General features: G+C 48.2%; 4 protein-coding genes across 7 annotated transcripts in view; 2 read left to right on the forward strand and 2 right to left on the reverse strand.

The window, feature by feature from the left end:
- The first annotated feature begins 1,461 nt into the window (after positions 1–1,461).
- DLST (dihydrolipoamide S-succinyltransferase) lies at positions 1,462–7,219 on the forward strand. Of its 2 annotated transcripts, none has more exons than XM_072428148.1 (15): positions 1,462–1,599; positions 1,985–2,018; positions 2,090–2,138; positions 2,739–2,788; positions 2,876–2,950; positions 3,068–3,123; positions 4,052–4,163; positions 4,356–4,505; positions 4,693–4,769; positions 4,842–4,939; positions 5,013–5,143; positions 5,390–5,463; positions 5,537–5,620; positions 6,374–6,541; positions 6,761–7,219. In XM_072428148.1, the coding sequence occupies exons 1-15, from the start codon at positions 1,543–1,545 to the stop codon at positions 6,893–6,895; spliced, it is 1,350 nt and encodes a 449-aa protein (XP_072284249.1). In that variant the 5' UTR covers positions 1,462–1,542; the 3' UTR covers positions 6,896–7,219. The 2 variants fall into 2 exon arrangements, with proteins under 2 accessions (XP_072284249.1, XP_072284248.1); XM_072428147.1 differs by having other exon boundaries at positions 1,463–1,599; positions 4,353–4,505.
- A 1,596-nt stretch (positions 7,220–8,815) lies between these two features.
- On the reverse strand, positions 8,816–17,274 carry RPS6KL1 (ribosomal protein S6 kinase like 1). 3 transcript variants are annotated; one of them, XM_072428150.1, is made up of 11 exons: positions 16,687–17,272; positions 14,794–15,068; positions 14,302–14,426; positions 13,668–13,760; positions 13,323–13,370; positions 12,413–12,545; positions 12,083–12,340; positions 11,830–11,919; positions 11,629–11,711; positions 9,716–9,811; positions 8,816–9,055 (listed from the first exon to the last, which is right to left on the reverse strand). In XM_072428150.1, exons 2-11 carry the CDS (start codon positions 15,002–15,004, stop codon positions 8,948–8,950), a joined length of 1,245 nt encoding a protein of 414 aa, XP_072284251.1. In that variant the 5' UTR covers positions 15,005–15,068; positions 16,687–17,272; the 3' UTR covers positions 8,816–8,947. The 3 variants fall into 3 exon arrangements, with proteins under 3 accessions (XP_072284251.1, XP_072284250.1, XP_072284252.1); XM_072428149.1 differs by having other exon boundaries at positions 12,083–12,545; positions 16,687–17,274; XM_072428151.1 differs by lacking the exon at positions 14,794–15,068 and having other exon boundaries at positions 12,083–12,545; positions 16,687–17,274.
- A 124-nt stretch (positions 17,275–17,398) lies between these two features.
- On the forward strand, positions 17,399–19,780 carry EIF2B2 (eukaryotic translation initiation factor 2B subunit beta). Its single transcript, XM_072428152.1, has 7 exons — positions 17,399–17,599; positions 18,265–18,385; positions 18,552–18,700; positions 18,786–18,949; positions 19,019–19,252; positions 19,411–19,477; positions 19,558–19,780. The coding sequence occupies exons 1-7, from the start codon at positions 17,437–17,439 to the stop codon at positions 19,713–19,715; spliced, it is 1,056 nt and encodes a 351-aa protein (XP_072284253.1). The 5' UTR covers positions 17,399–17,436; the 3' UTR covers positions 19,716–19,780.
- A 2-nt stretch (positions 19,781–19,782) lies between these two features.
- Positions 19,783–22,051, reverse strand: part of MLH3 (mutL homolog 3) — a gene marked incomplete in the record, with an annotated part of 7,707 nt that continues 5,438 nt past the window's right edge. The window contains 8 exon segments of the mRNA XM_072428156.1: positions 19,783–19,957; positions 20,231–20,382; positions 20,606–20,684; positions 20,885–20,908; positions 20,990–21,149; positions 21,217–21,322; positions 21,392–21,463; positions 22,027–22,051. Of these exon segments, the coding sequence (XP_072284257.1) occupies positions 19,808–19,957; positions 20,231–20,382; positions 20,606–20,684; positions 20,885–20,908; positions 20,990–21,149; positions 21,217–21,322; positions 21,392–21,463; positions 22,027–22,051 (768 nt within the window).

Genomic DNA, 22,051 nt, shown 5'->3' on the forward strand with positions numbered 1-22,051 from the left:
AATAATGATCCTATAGTTGGAGATGGCAGCGTTGTTCATGCCCCCCATCAATTTTCTGATCTTAGTAAAAGTAATTCAGAGTAGCGGTTGTTCTAAACCATTTCAGATTGAAGATGCAGATCTCATCTGGCCATGGCATATCATTCCTGCAAATCACTGCACTCCATTACCAAGAAGGAAAGAGAGAACATGGACACTCTGTAGGATATAATAGTGAGGACATCTGATTGGCTGAGTAGTGCTGGCCAATGGGTAGAGCTTGTCCTGTATTGTAGATTATTCTGATTGGTGGGCTATATGTAGCCAATTAGCAGTCAGAGGATGGTTATAACTTCCCATATTGATGGATAGACAAGGGGTGGGTGCGTTCTGCTCCTGTGACTGTTACACCGACAGTAGCAATGTGTGGGAAAATTTTTGAACCAGGAGTGAGACTGTTAAGAGGTGGGCAGATCACAGCACAGAAGGCCCCAGGAAACAAAGCCATAGTGGTCACCTTAGACATATTATAGGGAATTGATGATGTCAGTGAGGGGTGTAGTGAGGTGTACAGTTTCCATCTGGAGACAGGATGAAGGCCACGAAGCCCAGACCTGAAGTCATATGAGGTTCCACAGGATGAGGATTGGGCAGCACGGTGGCTCAGTGGTTAGCATGTTGGTCTCTTTGCAGTGCTGGGTCCCAGGTTTGAATCTTGGCCAGGACACAATCTGCATGGAGTTTGCAGGTTCTCCCCGTATTTGTGTGGGTTTCTTCTGACATTTCAAAAACATGCAGTTAATTGGTTTCCCCTAAAGTTGACCTTAGACTGTGTTAAAGACATTAGATAGGTAGGGACATTAGATTGTGAACTCCTAGGGACGGCTAGTCACGACTATGGACTTTGTACAGCGCTGCGTATTATGTCAGTGCTATATAAACACTGTGTAGTAATAATAATAGAAGAAGCCAAAAAGGGAATGGAAGGTATGTACACTCAGTCAGGCAGGGGCCCCAAACTCAACCAGGATATAATAATATAGGACTCATGTAATGTTTTCATTGGTTTAGGGTTGCCCAAGGCCAAAGTACAGCTCTGGTTAAGTTACATTTCATGATTTCTACGTTAAATATGTCAGGAAAGAGTTTGTGGCCTCAGGGTGATCAAATACGGCCAAAGCATTGTTCCATAGAACCAAATGTTTCCTGGAAACAGTCCAGAGACCCCGGAAGACGTACACAATAATATCCGCCCATTAGCCCCGCCCAGTCATATAATTGGTCTCCGGGTCACATGTCTCATTCTTCCTATAACGGGTCGCTTCTCGCTCTTCCCATCCCCCTAAAATTCTGTAACAACTTACATCCACCAGAGGCCGATGTACTCTACTTCCGGTCTCCGACGCTGTCGCCATTTTCCCTGAGATTTTTGTATAGAAAGAATGGCTTTAGACTCCAACAAAATGGCGTAAAGCGAGACACAGTCGATGGGGATCTGATTACCCCCCTGCGGGTCATTGGTCCGGTCCTGTTTCCGGCGTGTCCTTGAGCTGTGTCCCAGCCATGTTCTCCCGTTGCCTGAGTCGAACTCTTCGTTGCCCGGTGCCCGCCCTCCGGAGGGTGAGTTTACATACCTACCTTACTTACATTCCAAACTACATCGCCCTCTAGAGGATTAATCTTCCTTTTACACCTTTCTCCCACACCCATCCCCTCCCCCTTCCATAATGCTTTCTTAAAGGCCAGGTTTAATTTTACAATCTCCCCCTATAATTTGCCCTCTGGGGTGAGGGGGATCTTGCTATATATTGTGCCTCAGCCTTATCACCCCCTTCCCCTAGGTGAGGTCATGTGACAAAGCTGGGTTATTTGTGTTTTTCTGCCCTGGGTGTCCCCATACTCATCATGACCGCTCAGATCATCGGAGGCTGTTGGTGGAAAATTTTACCCCACGGGTCTCCATTGGCTCCCCCACCTAATCTGATGTTCCTTTTCTCTCCTGCAGGGCTCCAGTGGCGCTCAGGTCCGGCTTTTTTCCAGTAAGTAGGAGTGCAATCATCTGCACAGGATGAGGCGGAGTTGTTTCTTATGTTCTGTTGTTTGTTTTCAGATGCTGCTGGGTGCCGAATCACAACAGTGAGCGCCAAGAAGAACTTCCTGTAAGTAGTGAGCACCCCCCCGAGCTGTGGATCTGGGTTGGTGTCAGCAGCTGGGTGTATGTACAGGTAGTCCCCGGGTTACATACAAGATAGGGACTGTAAGTTTGTTCTTAAGTTGAATTTGTATGTAAGTCAGAACAGGTACATTATTTATTATATGTAATTAGGACAGATGTTTGTTTCAACATATTATTAGGCAGGGTGGTGTCAGTTATTGTATAAAATCCTCACTGTGAGTTAGTCACAAACAAAGCAAAAACAAAAACTTTATGTATCCTAGACATTTATTACCTTCTGGAGCAAGCTGTGCTTTGATATGCAAAAAGAAACAACTGCAGAGTTTGTCTTTAAAGAGTTACAAGATGTTACAGATCATCTCTTAAGATCACCCACAACCTCCGCTATGTTTAGCAAAAGCGTTCTTCTGCAAGTCAGCAAACTGCCCCCTCCCCCTTTAAGCCTCCGTTCTGCACACAGCGAGTAGGAAAGCCCCGTTCGTATCTAGGAGTTGTCCTTATGGCGGATGTCCTTAACCCGGGGACTACCTGTATATGATTGTTTGGACAAGGATGCTAATTGCGCTGTCTGATCTTTCCACAGACCTTCCACTACAGATTCGGTCAGGTTCTATCGGACATCTGCGATCTGCAGTAAGTGCTTGCACAGCTGACCTATCAGATGAAATCATTCCAGTGACCTCCCCCCCATTCCAATAACTCTCCCCCCTTTCTCCACAGGGCAGGACGTTGTTACCGTCAACACACCAGCATTTGCTGAATCCGTCACAGAGGGAGATGTCAGGTGGGAGAAAGGTGAGAAGGCGGGACCCTAAGTCTGGCCCCTGGCCAGTGTGCTGGGCGTTGAACAAGCGGAGGCTGATTGGAGAAGGGGTAGATCTGCAGTAAATAACCCTTTATCATCTGTTGCAGCTGTCGGGGACGCAGTCACTGAAGATGAAGTTGTCTGTGAGATTGAGACTGACAAGGTAGGTGGAATGCCAAGATTGTTCCATGCTGAGCATTTGCACAAGGAAGAGTCACATGATAGTAATGGCCGCTGTGACAGCAGAGGTGACCCTGCTTTGGACAGGGTTTGCTTGAGGACATCCAGCAAGCCACTTGGCTGCCAGGAAATATCTACAGATTCACTGGTGCAGTGGTTGTAAGGAAGATCTTATTGTGGAGGTGGGGTGTTAACAGAGAGCCCAGTCATATATCACAGCCATTACTATTACTACTACACAGTATTTATATAGCGCCATCATATTACGCAGCACTGTACAAAGTCCATATTCATGTCACTAGCTGTTCCTCCAAGGAGCTCACAATCTAATGTCTCTGCCATAGTCATGTCATTAATACAGTCTCAGGTCATTTTCGAGGGGAAGTCATTTAACCTAATAGCATGTTTTTGGGATGTGATTGGGCCTCTCCTCCTCCAAGCTATAAACAGGAGGTGGTAACATCTCTGCTTTACCCCATACTGTCTCCCAGCTCCTCAGTGACCATAACACAGTGATCCACCACAGAGCTCTGTAGTTTGTATTAGAGTCTTACACCCTGCCCTCCACCATCTCATTGTCCAATAGGATGGAAGATTCAATGTTCTCCTCTGCCCCTTTTAGCTCGGTGCACCACTCGGCACTTTTCAGTAACCACCTGGCTGTTTTTTGGGTGGTTACTGATGAGTTAGGTCACAATACAGGGGCTGTCACCGACCCACAATAAAACATTTCTGGGTTGAGTACTGGGATTCTCATTAGATCTCCCATTGGAGGAGTGATGGACGGTAATCTAGATTACAAAGCGCACGGGGGGGAATTTCTTGTGATGATTGGTGCTATAACCTGAGTTGTAATTGGTTCTCTTAAATTGTCTTGGTGTTCCTAATAATCTTCACGTTCTCCTATACAGACATCGGTACAGGTCCCCGCCCCCGCAGCCGGTGTTATCGAGGCTCTGCTGATCCCTGATGGAGGAAAAGTGGAGGGCGGAACTCCGCTCTTTGTTCTTAGGAAGTCTGGAGGTATTTACTATTGGTGGGGAAAAAAGGGAAGCGGACAATGTGAAGGCTTATATTATTGGCTGGGGAGAGGAGGGGCAGTCTGGATATAGGAATAAGGGGGGGGGGGTTGTTCTGCAGGTACAGGGCATTAGTTGGGAGTGGAGAGTTAATTTTGGGATAATGCCTTTCACCCCTTTTGTTTTCCTATAGCAGCTGCTCCTAAAAGCAAACCGGTCGAGGCTGCAGCTCCTCCACCAGCCAGCCCGCCACCGGCTGCCACCCCACCACCAGCTGCTGGTCCAATACCCTCTTCTCTCCCACCTGTGCCACCCGTCTCTTCCCAACCTCTGGAGGCAAAGCCTGGTAAGTAACCATCAGCGCATCGGCAAGAATTGTTTAGCCATTTATTTAGAAAGAAGGCTGGTAATTCAGTGATATGAGTGGCAGCTTGTGAGAGGTAATGGAGGGTGTACAGTGGGTGCTGCTGAATTAGTTGGGTGGGCAGGGTCAGTATTGCTGGAGTTGTTATTGACCTATAATGATCTTGCAGTGTCTGCTGTGAAACCAACATCTTCTGCCCCGGTGTCTGAGGTTCCCCCAGCTGGTATCGCTCGCACAGAACACAGGGTAAGTCCCACCACTCTTTCCTGATATCCACATACACCTGAGTGCAGGCTTTGCTCATTGTGCCCTTCGTAGGTGAAAATGAACCGCATGCGTCAGAGAATAGCTCAGAGGCTGAAGGAAGCTCAGAACACGTGTGCTATGCTGACCACCTTCAATGAGGTGGATATGAGGTAAGTGTCTGGGCTCCTGAGAGTGAGTTCTGGCTACTTCTGCTTGGAGATTAATTTGGTGTCTCTTCTTCAGTAACATCCACCAGATGAGGGCGCTACACAAAGATGCTTTCCTGAAGAAACACAACCTGAAGCTTGGCTTTATGTCAGCTTTTGTCAAAGCTGCGGCCTTTGCCCTCCAGGACCAGCCGGCCGTCAATGCTGGTGAGCTCCCCCCCCCATAGTCCTTGCTTTTTGTCTTTGTGTTTGAAGCTCTTCTCTTGCTTCATTCTGTATACTGGGGGCCCCTCTTTCTGGTCTGTGTCCCCTCCCTGTAAACTTGGAAGCTCCTCCTCCTCTGGTCTGTCCCCCCTCCCCATCATCCCCGTCTACATTTTACATGCTAGAGGCTCCTTCCTGATACATTGCCTCCTCCACTGTTCTGTCCTCATCTCCGCATTCTTCTTGTAGTGATTGATGATTCAACAAAGGAGATTGTGTACCGAGACTACATAGACATCAGTGTGGCCGTATCTACACCCAGGGTGAGTGAGGAAAAAATTGTGTATGTGGTGGTTACAGGGAAAGGGCGGTTCTGATTGTCCTCTTCCCTTGCAGGGTCTGGTAGTTCCTGTGCTGCGCAATGTGGAGTCCATGAACTTTGCTGACATTGAACGAACCATCGCGGAGCTGGGAGAGAAGGTGACGTAATACAGAACATTTCTGCTGGGGGAAGCGCACTGACACACATCTCATGGGGCACGCATCACATGACACACAGTTTCTTTTAGTAGTGGATAGAGCACCAAAGTATCACAACCTTTGTTATGTTGAACTGCAGTCAGAGATTCTTCCTCTTGCTGTCAGAAGCCACAGCAGGAAGTGAGATGAAATCTGATGGTACAGTGAGCAGTGAAACCTTTCAGTCTTCCTCTGCTCTATCTGCGTCTTAATAGAGTTTGTTATACAAATTTACAATGGCCACCTACTTTGAATCTCAGTTTCCTCAATATTCCTGCTGTATAGAGCAGCTGTCGCCAACTGGTGGTCTGTAAGAAAATTTGTGTGATCCGTGGCTCTGGCCCCTGTATGGACACGATCTGCCCACTTTCCCTTCGCAGGCTCAGACCTGCTTGCTAAACATCCTGGGGGTACAGTAGCACAGGGCTGTGGACACAACTCTTGTTGCATCCACAGCCCTGCCCCACTATCTCCCCAGCATGTTTAGCAAGCAGGTCTGAGCCTGCGATGGGAGAGTGGCCAGGTTCTGGCATCATGACATCACTCACATGGGGGAAGTTTCTTCCCCTTTGAGTGACACACGGCTCCATGCCCATGCATGGTCCAGATTTAGTGGTCTGTGAGGTCCATAAGGTTGACGACCTCTGGTATAGAGCATGGCATCACCAAGTGAGGGTAGAATATTTTGTATCATGGACACATTTTTCTCTTCAGGCACGAAAGAATGAATTGGCGATTGAGGACATGGACGGAGGCACCTTCACCATCAGTAACGGAGGGGTTTTTGGCTCTCTGTTTGGAACACCCATCATTAATCCCCCCCAGTCTGCCATCTTGGGAATGCACGGCATCTTTGACCGGCCTGTGGCCATATCTGGAAAGGTGTGTACTGCTGGAATGGACGCAGGGCATAGGGGGTGCAGATTGAGGATTGTATTCAGTTTTGGGGGTCGGTGTAGATATGGATTTCAAGGTTTGGAGTTTTCTGCATTGTAAAGATTTAGGGCTGATGTATTTGGGAGGAGGGGTGGGGTGATTGGTTGTCATTTGGGGTCTGTTTTCTTTGGATGTGTGATCTTTAATATTATGCTGATCTGGCAGGTGGAGGTGCGCCCTATGATGTACGTTGCACTGACATACGATCACCGACTGATAGATGGCAGAGAAGCGGTCCTTTTCCTGCGAAAGATCAAATCAGCTGTGGAAGATCCTCGCATTCTTCTTCTGGATCTCTAAGGGATCTTCTGGTCAATCATCCATTTACTCCTCATCTCCCAAGTTTTATGTTGGGGTCATAATCCCCCCCCCCCCCCCCCACCCAACCACCACTGAGCCAAAAAGCGCCAATTCAGAGACTTGTGTGCGCTTGATACAGACTCCTCCTCCAGTCCTTTCTGGAAGCCAGTGGGTTGGGCCATCACCTCCTCCACCTATCAGACACTGGGTGGCCCCCCTATCGTTAAGGCACCTTGCAACATAACCAATATACAGAGCTAATTACAATATTTAAAGACCTTCCTGATTTTAAATGTGTAAAAATAAATGCCATTTATGAAAATATGTTTGACTTGAAAACATTGTATTCCAAAACTGCAATATGCCACTATCTGAGTAAATAATGGAAGTGAAAAAAATGCAGGACCCCTTATTTTACTGTTAGGAAAACATGATATCCGTTGCTGTCTTTCATCAATTGTTATCTATAATTCTCTTTTCCCAACAACCCCTCCCATATCCACTGCTATTCCATGCATGGTACAACAATCTATATTGGGGAGGGTCAGAGCGCAGAGCTGACAAGGTCCAGGAAAGGAAATTTGCAGTGAATATAGAGATTTCCCCACATTTGTCTGTGTTTCCAGCAGCGGCCGATCACCTCTCTTTGCTATGCTGTGAAGTTGCTCGCAAGTTTCAGATGTCCTACAAATCATACAACTGAAGCTAGGAATCGTATAACAAAAGTGAACCTGTCATAAAAATGATTGACGTGAATTATTCCCGAGCAGAGTTTCACCAACCCAGTGATGACTGATGGCCATGAAACCTGCAGAAATAAAGCAAACAGCAGCCCCATAATTATAACCTGTCGGGATCCCAGGAGAAATATTGGGGAAATCCCGCCGTCTCCCAGCTTACCGAGCCCACAGCAACCAATTTGATTCCTTTTTTAGGGTTCTACCCATGAACAATGAGTTTATATGATTGGTTGCCGTGGGCTGGAATCCTAAAACTTCCTTTGACTCCCCATTATAGCAGATTAAAAATGAAAACAGAACTCCTGCTGTTTGATTTGTTTAGTTTAGCATTCATACATAAAAATTCTCAATCTGTATCTCTTCCTCAGCAGTGATCGTACTTGTCTCTCCTACCCACCGGGAACACTATATTTGATGCAATACAATAGCCATCTGTAATTGGGCAGGGACAGAGTAGGAGGGGGAAGGGCTGCTGTGCTCTATGAATTTACAAGCCAATGAAGAAACCTTGGGAGACAATATATGTACAAGCGCTACACTGAAAAATTAAAATGACTTGGAGCACCTCTGTAAAGAAGACCTGTCAATTAAATCTCTGTTGGTTCTGGTCAGGCCCCTCCCCCATCATATGCAGTGTTCTCCTCAACCCCTTTGAGCCGGGTGCACCACCCATCACTTTTCAGTGACTACCCGATTTTGTTTTGGGTGGTTACTGAAGAGTTGGGTCACAATACAGTCTTCAACCCGTCTACAATTTTTCCCCACCTGGTTTTAAAAAAAAGATCCTGGGTTTAACACTGATAAGTAATAATATAAGTGAAAAATTTACCAAGGATGATGCTGATCTTACCTCCCATTTTTTGTCCATGGTGCCAAGGCAAAGAAAATGACACTGTCCCTCTAGATGTTGGCAGAGTAGCCAATATCTTGCATTGAATTAGTGTCTCTTCAAATAAATTGGGATTCTACCTGGTAGAAAATCATGCCCAGCAATGCAGAAATAAATAATTCTGACTAGATTGGACTATTTACCTATCCTGGGTGCTAAGAAGTGGGATGGGCTTAGCCAGGGTCAATGGACTACACTGGGAAGCTGGTGCCTGTCCAATGGTGGGGCGTGTCGTCTCTCTGGCCACTGTAGAGGAAGTTATAGAGACGCAAATCACAATAGACACAAAAGCTGAGTGCACTTATTTATTGTTTGTGTGAACCAGTGATATCACAGTGATGGAAATTTGTGGCCCTTTGTCCCCCTGTGGTAAGAGCTCACATGGCATCACAGTGGCATGCAATCCATCCCTGGCTGCTTCCTTCACACCAGTTTGTGCCACTGGATGGCGCTGAAGAAAGGGTGTGATTTTATCTTCTGTGCACCCCCTGGGCCAAAGCCGAGCCGCCTTTCAGAATCATAATGCAGAAGCTGCAGGACAGAGATGTCATCAGACAATAAATTGAAAACTGCATGCAGGCTCCATTAGATAAACTTATAAAATATCCACCAGGAGGCAACAACAAGCCCCAAGGATGAGAAGGGTTGCTGGTGGTTCCCTCCACCCCACCAAATATATATGGGGTATACAGGCAATGAAAGGAAGTCAAATCCAGAGACCGATCTTCTGATTGGCTACCTATGCATGGTCCAATCATTTTCTGACTGTGGTTTTCCCATCCAGCTTCTATCGGAGCTTTTTGCATTCACTGCAGTGTATTTTTCACATTTAATGGAACCAGCATTAGCTAACACAATGTATTTAAATAGGGTCAACATTTTCAGCAGCTCTGTGTACAGTCTATTGCTGGGTCTGTAGAGAAGCTGACAATCTAATGTAGCTGAGACAGAGCAGAGGACAGTCAGAAGTGGGCCGTCATCCCTCAAATTATTTAAACCTCAAACCCTTGATCCTAAATGTACACCCATAACCTTCCATGCTTTTACTTACATGTAATTTCAAAGGTCAGACAAAGAATTAGGGGAGAGCGGCCATGACGGACCCAGCAGGCACAGAGGGGCCAGAACATGTAAATGGATCTCTGATATCTATCTATGTCACAAAATCCGCTATAACAGCTGGACACTCACCTCCCTAATCAGTGACACTGCATCTGCACTGAGGAATTCTGGGTAAGGGATCTCCATGTGAGGACCCAGCCCCGAATTCAGGTTAGTGCAAAGGGACTGCAAAGACAAAAACATTCAGTTATATCAACATATGCGATATTATCAATATTATCTCACCAACATTTATCAGCCTTTAACAGGGAGGAAAGCAAACCATTATTCAGCTGGCATCCTTATATGATGAGATGCTGGAGGATGGTGATTGGTCAGCAGTGGTCAGGCAATGACTATTGTCTAATTACACAGCTTCACACCTTAATCTGCCATCCAATTAGATCTGAATACAATGTGTCTGTGATCATAGGATGCAATAGACCAATCAGTTTTTATATTATGGGCTCTGTTTATAATTTATTTCCCCCTCCATTTGCTCTAGATCTGTTCATAATTTTTGCTTGCACAAATAGCATTTCACATTGTAACAGATGTGCAATTTTGAGATTGGCCACTAGATGACAGGAGTAATTTTTAATAGAAACTGAAAGAGTTCGTCTAGAACAAGGGTGCCCGGCCTATGGCCCACGGGCCACATTCGGCCCTCTCCTCATTCCCTCTTTGCTTGTTGTCTTGCAGGGGATGGTGCACGCATCTCCTATGTTTCTCTATTAGATCGTGCTACCAGGAGATGGAGCTTCCTGAGCATGCTCAGTGTTGGCTCCCTGAGAGTGGGCGTGTGCTATAGACCTGGAAATCATCTGTGGCTGCTCCCCGCCCACCTTTTACTGGATAATAAATATATATAAGATAATCCCAGCAGCACCATGAGAGCTGTGTTTGTGTCCATGCAGCTGTCATTATCCCCTTGTACAAACCTTCATATCTCCTTTACTGATTGTCATAGAAACATGATATTTCAGGGTACACAGGGAGCTGAGAGCTGTTACTAAACCAAATTTCAGCCCCCTAAACATAACAATTTGCCAGATACAATCCTAATAACAATTAGGGATATTTTCACATTAAGGGGAGTATTTGAAGACCAGGGTCCCCAAATTTAGTTTGCATGTTAGGGACTCCTGGGGGCCACTTCCATGGCAATCAGCATTAGGGTAATGCCAATTCACTCTGTGCTGTAGTGCACCAAATATATACTGGCTCGCTCACAAAACGTTAAGGCTACGTTCAGACTGGCGGTGAGGTTGAAGTGCGGTTACCCCCTCCTCATGCCATAGAATCCTGCGCTCAGTACTGCTCAGTGGATTTAAATCTGCAGACACTGTGGTGTGACTGGATGAGCGGCTGCTGGGGTGCCTGTTACACACGCTGGCCAATTACCTTCTGTGAACCCTAATTTCTCAGGAAAGGGGAGGTGAAGGACCTAAAGATGGAGAACTAACAACACGTCCCCCTTGGCTATCTGTCTCATGAATTCCATTTCTATGGAAGTATTCATTGCAGAGATTTTGGGGTACAAAGAAAGTTAGCGCCCCCTATAACTGACAGGACGCATTGTATAGTGTAGTTTCTGCTCTTGGGTACAGGAATGGTGAGCAGGGAACAATATACAGGTATGACCAGCCAGCATTTGAGTTTTGTATCTTTCATTAAAAAAATAAGCATCAATTGGTGAGTGCAGAAATTCTTAAATTGTCATTCCTTTTATTTGGGGCATGTATGTTACGGTAACTAGAAACATTTCAATTTGATTTAATTTTAAATTAAAGCTATTCTAGTTTAACGTTCATCTTTATTGTTTGTTTGCATTGTGATTTTATCTCAATGTCGACATTTTAGGGAATCATTTATAAATATATTATACTCTATAATTGAATTTACAAGCCTCTGTGTTGCTTCACATATCAATATTTACAGGAACTGTCACAATTCATCTGTGAGTTATTACCTATCCCACAACATGCTCACCATTCACTTACCTGGCCACACAACATCTCATAGAGCAGAACTCCTAGGCTCCACCAATCACAGGCTTCACTCACTGGCCCCACCCCCAGGACCTCTGTGGACAGAAAGGAATCGGATGGAATACACAGAGAAGTAATTTGATTTTTGATGTATAATCATATAAACAGACTTATAATAAGATAGCTGATACTGAAGAGGATTTAGGTTCTTACCTGGGGCCACATACAGCTTCTCCACCGCTTCCGGACAGCAAACGTGATCGACCTCTCGCCATTGGCCAAAATACGTCAACAGTAATTCACCTGCAGGACAACAATAGGACGACACCCACAGCTAAGGAGAAGACTGGACTGTGGGTGCTCTGTGGGGTCAATGGGATGTCACAGGTCTGTCGGGGATCTGTAAGGGTCACTTAGGTGTCAAAGGACCGTCTGTCATCTGGGGGGGTCACTGGGGTGATCTCACCTTTCTCCCCTATAAGCAGGTTGCGGGGATTCAGATCCTGGCACAGCACTCCCTCCTGGTGAAGAGAATCCAGTGCCAACAACAGTTGTGCCGCCCACATTCGGACCTGTGACTCAGGTACGCCCACTGCAGAATGAGCATTGTCTGGTGACACCCTTAATTCATGCTGTGCTTGGCTGCCGCCCTGATGGGCCCTACAGAAGGGCCCCGACAGGTCTTGTGCTCGGAATTTCCTGAGATGGTCCCAAAGTCGGCCACCTGTAAAAGGGAGACGAATGATTGGAGGAGAGAGGCAAGGCATGATGGGATTGGATGGGTCACATGACTGACCTGTAACATGCTGCAGCTGGAGGTACAGAGAGTCATCGCTGACATAGAACTTCTGCAGTGGGACCATAAAGGGGACACCCTGCGGGATAATTGTCACTGATCCACTACCAGTACGCCCGGACTTCGCCAAAGACTGGGAGGAGAGAAAGTGAGGACTGTCATCATAACTCAGACCTATATATGGGCGGATCCTGGGGAAGCTCCACCTAGGAGGACCCAGAATATAACCCAGAACCCACCCCCAGCTATCCTACTCCCTTTTCTGTCTAATATGTTATATCCGAAGGGCCCCTTGGGGTGTCATCCCCATGCTCTACTGAGAGCTCTTGTTGTGTCTTCTATCCCCTCCTCACAATTGTCAAATCTTCTTTCTCCTTGTCCACAGGTCCCACCTGCTAACACATTTTTGTCCTCTCTCCTGATTGGTGTTCCCCATCCATACATTCCTGCCCTTTCTCCTGATTGGTGATCCCCAACCTGTTCTGGGTGTCACTTCCTGCATTTCCTATTAGACACCATCACAGGCACCTACAAGATCTCATTGTAGATTTGCAAATCACAAAGGATTGTAGGGTATGGCAGCTGTCTGGATGTATTTAATGACACTGCCTTCAGTTCTCGTCTAATCAGCAGCCTTTCTTATGTCCTATCTTTCCCACCCAAACCAAATAGTATTCCGCTAACGCTCAGCTGCAGGACATTGCGTTACTTCCACCTGGCTCCTCTCCATGTCCATCCCACTTCCACCTGGCTCCTCCCCATGTCCTTCCCACTACCACCTGACATCTCTCCATGTCCTTCCCACTTCTACCTGACTCCTCCCCGTGTCCTTCCCACTTCCACCTGGCTCCTCCCCATATCCTTCCCACTACTTAACAGGAGAAGAATCCTGCAGGGGGTGCTGTGTTACCTTTAAGATAAATGTTGCTCCTGATGAGGGATCGCAAACCAACTGCACCTAAATTCAGAGAGGTAGGAGCAGGGGAGGAGCGGAATACAAGAAGTGGACAGAAAAGATGGGGTAGGGGAAGAATGAAGGAGGTGGGATGAAGAGAAGTGGGAGAACAGAGGAAAAGGTAAGGGGGCAGAAGGGAGGGGCACAACAGAAGGGGGTGAGATGAAGGGTAGGGCAGAGTGGAGCGGGTGTAATAAGTGGAGAGACAAAGATTGGGATAACTGTGAGTGTTGTTTCTTGGTACAGTAAAGCCCCACCCCTAATCTAATTCACCCAATCAGACCTCAGTATTTTAGTTACCTTGTCAATAATTTTCAGCACTTGGCATCGCTTCAGATTTTCCACTGCAGCACTCAAGACTCTGATTGGTCGAAATCTCAAGCTGCTGTAACCCTGAAAGGAGTGAAGAGAGGACAAGGGGGGGGAGTTTGGATGGCTGCACATACATAAAACACACAAACACGGCCAAGCATTATTTGCGTCTGTAGGGGGGATTGTAGCTTCTACTGACGTCCAGGAAGTCCTCCAACTAAAAGCTCAACAGAGAATGGAGGAGGAAATCGTGTGAATGGGAGAGAAAAGCAGACAGCTTCATATACAAAAAAAAAATCAGGAAAATGAGGCCACAGAGACAACCAATCACCTGGACCGGAGGTCATGGCTAGTTCACCATATAGGTGTGTGGGAGGGGGGTGGAATTTGAAGCACCTGGAGGAATTCTGTACGGGGTCAGTAGGGAACGAAGGAAGAATGATTTCTTGGCACACACATTGTGTACTCTGGGACTTTGTGCAGCCAACACAAGTACTGGGAGGTGGACATAATAGAGTCTGCATGTTCTCACATTGCTCTCCATTATCAGAACATTAAACCCCCTAAAATATGTCTTCACAGCCCTCATCATTTAACTACCCCCCCCCCCCAGGTCACTGACCTCCGCTGCTCCGCCCACACTTCCCAGGGGTCTCTGCAAATGACAGTTAAAGATTTCTTCAGCTCGCTTCAAGTACTGCGAGATTTTCCGTTTCACAGCATCGCGGCGCTCCCGACTCGGGTCCACTGCAAGAGAATCCCAAAAATTGGAAGGGAAAGATGGAGAAGAGAAAACAAAGAGGTACTAGCATACACTGATCAATTAGGACAGAGGAGAGGCCGGCGGTGGGGAGACGGAGGACAGGCCGGCGGTGGGGAGACCGAGGATGAGGCCGGCGGTGGGGAGACCGAGGATGAGGCCGGCGGTGGGGAGACCGAGGATGAGGCCGGCGGTGAGGAGACCGAGGAGAGGAGAGGCCGGCGGTGGGGAGACGGAGGACAGAGGAGAGGCCGGCGGTGGGGAGACGGAGGACAGAGGAGAGGCCGGCGGTATATACAAATAGCAGTAGTTGATTGGACGTCAATCTATGACGGTAGTCAATTACACACTGACCTGTCACCCCGCTGAGCAGAAGTTCCACACCATGCTTGTAGTGGTTGAACGCAGCCTCGTACTCTTCATTAGCATCGCGCTCCTGTGCCACATGAAGCTGTTTTGCAGCATCCACAAGGTAATCCCGCTTTGAGGGCACTTTGGATGTCGGCTCGAAAACTCCTGACAGGCCAACCCGATAATGAGTGGAGAAATCTCTGTCACAGCTCATCTCCCACCTCAACCGTGACACCAGAAATCCCGCGGAGGAAGGTGGTGCCGCTGTCAGGGCGTGGCTGCATACAGATAAAGAACCATACAGATAAGTGTTCTCTTCTCATTAAGTTCCAGGGAGGAGGAGCCATTTCTATTGTAACCAATCAGACTTCATGTTTTATCTTCTGAGATCACAAAACAAGGAATCTGGTTGGTTAGAAAGTTGCTCCACCTTCCTCTCAGATCTTCCTATGTCAGCTCTGTGACCCTTCCAGGGGCCCCTAATGTGACTGCAATGTATTTTGGGGGATGAGGAGCATCTAAGGACCTCGCTGTGATGGCAATGTACTATAGGGCATGAGAAGCTTCCAGGGGCCCCTTATGAGACCACACTCTAATATAGGGAATGAGGAGCTTCCAGGGGTCCTTTCTGTGACCGCAATGTACTATGGGGTATGAAGCGCTTTCAGAGGCCTATAGTAATAGGAAATGAGAAGCTTCCTTGGGCCCCCCACTGTGACTGCAATGCAATATAGGGGTAAAAAGAGCTTCAAGGGGCCCCTAATGTGATTGCAATGTACTATGGGGCATAAGGAGCGTTCAGGGCCCCCTAATGTAACCGCAATGTACTATGGGGAATTAGGAGCTTCCAGGGGCCCACGTTGTGACTGCAATGTACTATAGAGGATGAGAAGCTTCTAGGGGGCCCCTAATGCGATTACAATGTACTTTCGGGAAATGAGCAGCATCCAGGAGCCCAGGCTGTGATGGCAATGTACTATAAAGAATGAGGAACTTCCAGGGGCCCCATCTGTGAGGCAATGTACTATGGAGGATAAATAAATTCCAGGGGCCCCCACTGTGACAGCAATGTACTATAGGGAATGAGAAGCTTCCCTCTCTGAATGCAATATGCTTTAAGTAATGAGGAAATTCCAGGGGTACTTGCTGTGTTGGGGGTGGAGGGGGTGAAGTACTATGGGGGATTAGGAGCTTCAAAGGGCCCCTAATAAGACTGCAATGTGCCATAGGGGATGAAGAGTTTTCAGGGACCCCCGCTGTGATGCCAATTTACTATGGGGGATGAAGAGAGAGGGGGTGGAGGTTTGGAGGGTGACACAAGGGAGAGGGAACGTCCGGAGGGTGGCATGGGGGAGAGGGATGCATCCGGAGGGTGGCGCGAGGGAGAGGGGGTGTCCGGAGGGTGGCGTGAGGGAGAAGGGGTGTCCGGAGGGTGGCGCGAGGGAGAGAGGGGGGCGTCCAGGGGGTGGGAGGGAGAGGGATTGACAGGGGCCGAAAAGGTGATGGGATGAGAGAGGTGTAAGGAGGATTACATGGGGGGTGCCTGGAGGGTGACACAAGGGGTGGGGAAGGGGCTGTCAGGAGGGTGACACTAGGGGGAGGGGGTGTCAGGAGGGTGACATGAGGGAGAGGGGGCGTCCAGAGGATGACATGGGGGGGAAAGGGGTTGCCAGGGGCCGAAAAAGGTGAGGGGATTAGAGAGGTGTAAGGAGGATTACATGGGGGGTGCCTGGAGGGTGACATGGGGAGGAGGGTTGAGTCAGGATGGTGACACCGGGGAAAGGGTAGAATTGCCAGGCAGCAGAAGGATTTGCGGAAGGGGTCAGCACTGATGGAAGCAGAAGGCAAAGAGCACAGGGGAAGGGCATCCATCACACATAAGGGGCCCCTTCTCACCTCCTGGAAGTATTTCCACCATCAGCACCGGACGCTCCACCCTGAGCTCTGGCTCCTCCTTACAATCTTGGAGATGACATCATACTCCAGCAGCCAATCAGCATCCTGGTGCAGTATAGGGGGATACACTCACACAATGTCCAGGGATGTTGTTGGCCTTTGGAAGGGTCAGAAGTCAGTGAACCTTTGGTGGGCAATTCACATCCCAATACATGAAGACCAATCAGTTTTCTTCTATCATCACTCAGTAATGGTTGCTATTGGTAACAATTGCTGAAGTCCAATCAGAGAACAAAATGTGCTGTAAACATTGCTGACAACCAATGAGATTCTTCCTCTAACTTGGTACCCAGCTCCTAAAAATGTCAGCTACAAGGTGATTGGTTGGAAGGTTGATCTGCCCCGCCCTTTGCTCAGAATCCAGACATCGAAGGAGTCGTTAACATTGTTCAGACACAGCCCATGCCATTTCCTCCAATCATATTGTGCGGGGAAAAGAGTGCCCGGTGCTGCTTAATTCCTAAAGGCAGGGAAGCGGATAACGTTCTCCACAGATCGCACCAAAAACAACCCACCTTGTATGCCCCGCCCACCACTCCATTACAGTCCGCCCAGATGTCCCGAGAGACTGTGGGATAGGTTTGAGAAGGTCACGTGCTCACCAGAGTTTACCTACCTACTCCGCCCACAAATAAAGCGTGACGCTGCGTGTTTACGTTACGCTGCCGCCATATTGGTACACCTGTAACCATGCCGGCCGGATCCGAGAAGGAATCGGAATTGTCGGAGAGGGTTGAAGCATTTATTACCGGATTGAAGAGGGGGGGAGGCCATCAGAGCTCAGAGGAGACGGCTCGAGAGACTGTGGGCCTTCTCCGCCGTATCATTGCTCAGGCGCGATGGGGCAATGCGGGTGAGACTCCACCCTCTGAGGGTGTACAAGCGCAACGGGAAGAGTCATCACCAGCATTGGGGAGTAAAACAGACAGTGGGGTCACGCCTTGGATCTAGGTGTACAGTGGACGACGTGGTCACACCTTAGATTAGGGTGTACAGTGGGTGGTGGGGTCACCCCTAGAATGAGGGTGTACAGTGGGTGGTGTGGGGTCACCCCTTGGATTAGAGTGTACAGTGGGTGGTGTGGGGTCACCCCTAGAATGAGGGTGTACAGTGGGTGGTGTGGGGTCACCCCTAGAATGAGGGTGTACAGTGGGTGGTGGGGGTCACCCCTAGGATTAGGGTGGGTGGTGGGGTCACCCCTGGGGTGGGGGTGTGCAGTGGGTGGTGGGGTCACCCCTGGGGTGGTGGTGTACAGTGGGTGGTGGGGTCACCCCTGGGATGAAGGTGTACAGTGAGTGGCGGGGTCAACCCCAGGATCAGGGTGGGTGGCGGAGTCACCCATTGGATGGGGGTGTGCAGTGGGTGGTGGGGTCACCCCTAGGATCAAGTTGTACGGTGGGTGGCAGGGTCACCCCTAGGATCAAGTTGCACAGTGGGTGGTGGGGTCACCCCTAGGATCAGGTTGTATGACGGGTGGTGAGCTTGCGGGGTCCTCATTTGTGTATCTTATTCCTGCAGGAGAGCTGATGGAAATTATCCGGAGGGAAGGGAGGAGGATGACAGCTGCTCAGCCCTCAGAGACCACTGTAGGGAACATGGTGCGTCGGGTGCTGAAACTTATCCGTGAGGAGTATGGCAGGTGAGAATAGCATGACTGCTACTGCACCCCTCGTAACCCCCTTCCCCTGGGAAACGAGGGGGGAGTTGTCACATGAGGGTCTTTCAAAATTGCAGCTGGATTGTGATTTGGCCGTCTGATTGGTTTGATGCATGTTGCCTTATGGCTGTGTCCATCTCGTGTACAGACTGCGCGGCTGCAGCGAGGAGAACGACCAGCAGGATTCTCTTCACAAGTTGGTGATGGCAGAGGGACCCAGCGAGGATTTTAACACTTCCTTCCCCCTGCTGAAGGCAAATGTGATCGAAGCTGTAAATGAACTGCTCATCGAATTGGGTAATAATATGCTCCAGGAGCAGCCAAACGATCAAAACATTTCAGCTGCTATGTTGATTTCTGATTGGTCAATGTCTTCCTGCAGAGGGCACCACTGACAATATTGTAGCCCAGGCCAAGGAACACATCCATTCCAATGAGGTGATCATGACGATTGGGAGCTCACAAACTGTGCTGCGATTTCTGAAGGAAGCCGCTCGTAAGAGAACGTTCCATGTCATAGTGGCTGAGTGCGCCCCCTTCTGCCAGGTAAGTGAAGGCAACTTTGTGTGCCAGGTAAGCAGTCCACTTACCATTGCTAACATTTACTGTTCCTAGGGCCACGAAATGGCGGTCAGTCTGGCCAAAGCAGGAATAGAGACAACTGTCATTACAGATGCCGCCATCTTTGCAGTCATGTCCCGTGTAAATAAAGTCATCATAGGCACCAAGACTATCCTTGCCAATGGCTCCCTGCGTGCAGTGTCTGGGACGCACGCCCTGGCTTTGGCTGCAAAGCATCACTCCACTCCGCTCATAGTGTGCGCACCAATGTTTAAACTGTCACCACAGGTACGTACCAACGGCACATTTTGTACATCCACCTATATTATCTGTGGATTCTCCTCTCCCTTTGTGTGTTAGTGGCTCCTTGCTTTCCCTCTGGGTCAGTTTGTGTGGCCCCTCACTGCCTGAATGTTACTGATAATGATATCTGTTCCTGCCCTCAGTTTCCCAATGAAGAGGACACCTTCCACAAATTTGTGTCTCCACAGGAAGTTCTCCCATTCTCACAAGGTAGGGGGCGTACGTCTTGACTCTTTGTCTGCGTGGAGGAAGTATATTCATGGTGTCTTCTCTTTTCTCTTCCCCTACAGGTGAGATCTTGTCCAAGGTCAGTGCTCACTGTCCCATCTTTGACCATGTCCCCGCGGAGCTGATCACACTGTTCATAACCAACATTGGAGGAAATGCTCCATCATACATCTATCGCCTGATGAGCGAACTCTACCACCCTGCTGACCATGAACTGTGATGTCACCACACTACCCACCATGACTTAGCACCATCTCTGTACTAATAAAGAAATGAGGACACAAATCTTTGAACAAACATTGTATTGTGTAGTTAGGATTCCACTTTGGGCTGTGTGTTCTGTATGTCTGGCTGAGTCTCCTCCCTGATTGGCTGCTTCATGGAACCAGAAGCCTTCAGCCCAAAGAGCTGCCAGGCCCTGTAGTGGCGCCGCAGACGGCTCAGGTTGGGCTTTGGAGACACCTGATGGTAGGAGAAGAGCTGTTAGAGAAGATCCCTCTATTCCCCTGCTGCACACAGCAGATGCCGCCCAGCTTCTTGTAAGCAGATTCCAAGTGTTAGCCCTCAGATACTGGCAATAAACCACCTGGGGTAGTTATGTGGTGTTTATATGTGTATTTGAATCGGGCTTTAATGGGTTGGTTATGCAGCAGATAAATGTTCTGGGAACACATGCAGTGTGTATATTTCTGTGGTGGGCACTGCTGTGTGTCAATATCCCTTCCCCTGGAATACCTCATCTTCTGGTTTCAGGTGGAGCAGATCTGCAAGTGGCAAAATGGCCGGTCTTCCATGTGCACACTGGAAGGGTAGGGAGCACTTCGCCAAACAGCACACCAAGTGCCGACATTCATCCACAGTTAGAGGATCATTAAACTTCACAGCGCCTACAAACCATAGGACCAAATTAATGTTATTCTAACAGGGTAACTTCTACCTTCCCCATCGCTTTATGAACCATCAAATGACTCCAAGGCAGGTAAGAGTGATTACTCGGAGCCCACAATTGGAGGTCTTTGTATTGCATTTTGTCTAAAACAATGCCTGCAATTTAGGGAACAACTTTTGTGTTCCCAGTGAACCTTAGAACATCTAGAAAACAGTTCTCACCATGACAAGCTTGTGATGCCAACACTTTCAATACGGTCCCTGGAAGGGATCCATGTGTAGCTCCTGGAGACTGCAATAGCTGAGGAAAGAAAGGCCACCTCATTAACTGGTTTAGGCTAAACCACCCCTCCCACACCATAAAGACACTACACCATGCTTGCTCCACTACAACCCCCAACACTTATCTACCTACTACCCCGTACCTCTGTACATATCCATATTACAATTCTACACACTTCTTGCAACAGCAATTGCACCCTCCTCTTCACTCAGACTCACCTGTACCTCCTCCTGTAGAAACTCCTGCAAACAGAGAAATTAGATAAATGAAAGTCTCGCACCCCAGTGAGCTCCTCTTCACCCCCATACTGTCCTGGGTCTCACCTCCACCATCTTCCTGGCCACCATCGCTCTCCTTCGCTGTGTTTCGTTATTCTTCTTATCCACAAAACACTGGGGGATCTCATGTACCAGTACCCGGGATAGGCAGCTGTCAGGAAAGGAGAGGGACAGTCCGACCCTCTGCAGCACCTCTGTACGTATCCTGCACATCAAGGCAGCTATAAATTGGAGAACCCGATCACTGATGGAAGATGGACAACATTGCATACCTGAGGAGGCGACCCTGTTCTTCTGTAACTTCCAGCTCAAGAGGGGGATTCACTGTAGAAACCTTCAGTCTTCTTTCATTGTCTTCCAGTAAAGGCTCATAGGAGTCTGCATAATAAAAGAGGCATCAGAGCTGCCCGTTTTAACTGCAAAAAAGTGGCGTAGAGTAGTTTTTACCTGCGATCAGTTGTTCCAAACGCACCCTTTCATGTGCTGCATGCTGATCAACCAACACCAACAGATTGGCACCTGCAAAAGTTGCAATTAGAATCCATCAAACTCCTAACTTTCTCTACCTCTCAATCAAGTAAGATCTGCCACCTCTCAAATAAGAAACACACTTTGTAAAACCTATAAAACATATATTGAGGAAAATTGTAGAAGAAATACCAAAGTTGTCCTCCAAGAGTATGCTAAAATATATGCTAAAAAGCAATAGAGCAGAGTCAAACACAGCTGGCTCAAATGCAATAAAGCAGAGCTAAACCAAACTAAAGTAGATGAAGCCAACTACGAAACAAAACTGCCACTTGTGTCAGGAGGAGTTTTATACGTCCAGTGAGCCAAAACAATTCAATTCAGGGAGTCATTTTCCCAATTCAAGCCACTCCCAGAGGACTGCCCATTCCTGGACCTTCACATGACGCTGTCATCCTGAGCATTCCATCTGCTTCCTGTGCCATACCTGAATCCTCGACCTCCAGTACAGGTGTGACTTGGAGTTGGGGAGTGGTCCCCCAACTCCAAGTCACTCCTGTTCCCCACCTGACCCTGATTGCTACTAGGGTAACAGCTGCCTCACATACTCTCACCTGACTTTTCCACCTTTTCAGTCTT

Source organism: Pyxicephalus adspersus, chromosome 12, assembly GCF_032062135.1.
Source record: "Pyxicephalus adspersus chromosome 12, UCB_Pads_2.0, whole genome shotgun sequence".
Taxonomy (NCBI): domain Eukaryota; kingdom Metazoa; phylum Chordata; class Amphibia; order Anura; family Pyxicephalidae; genus Pyxicephalus; species Pyxicephalus adspersus.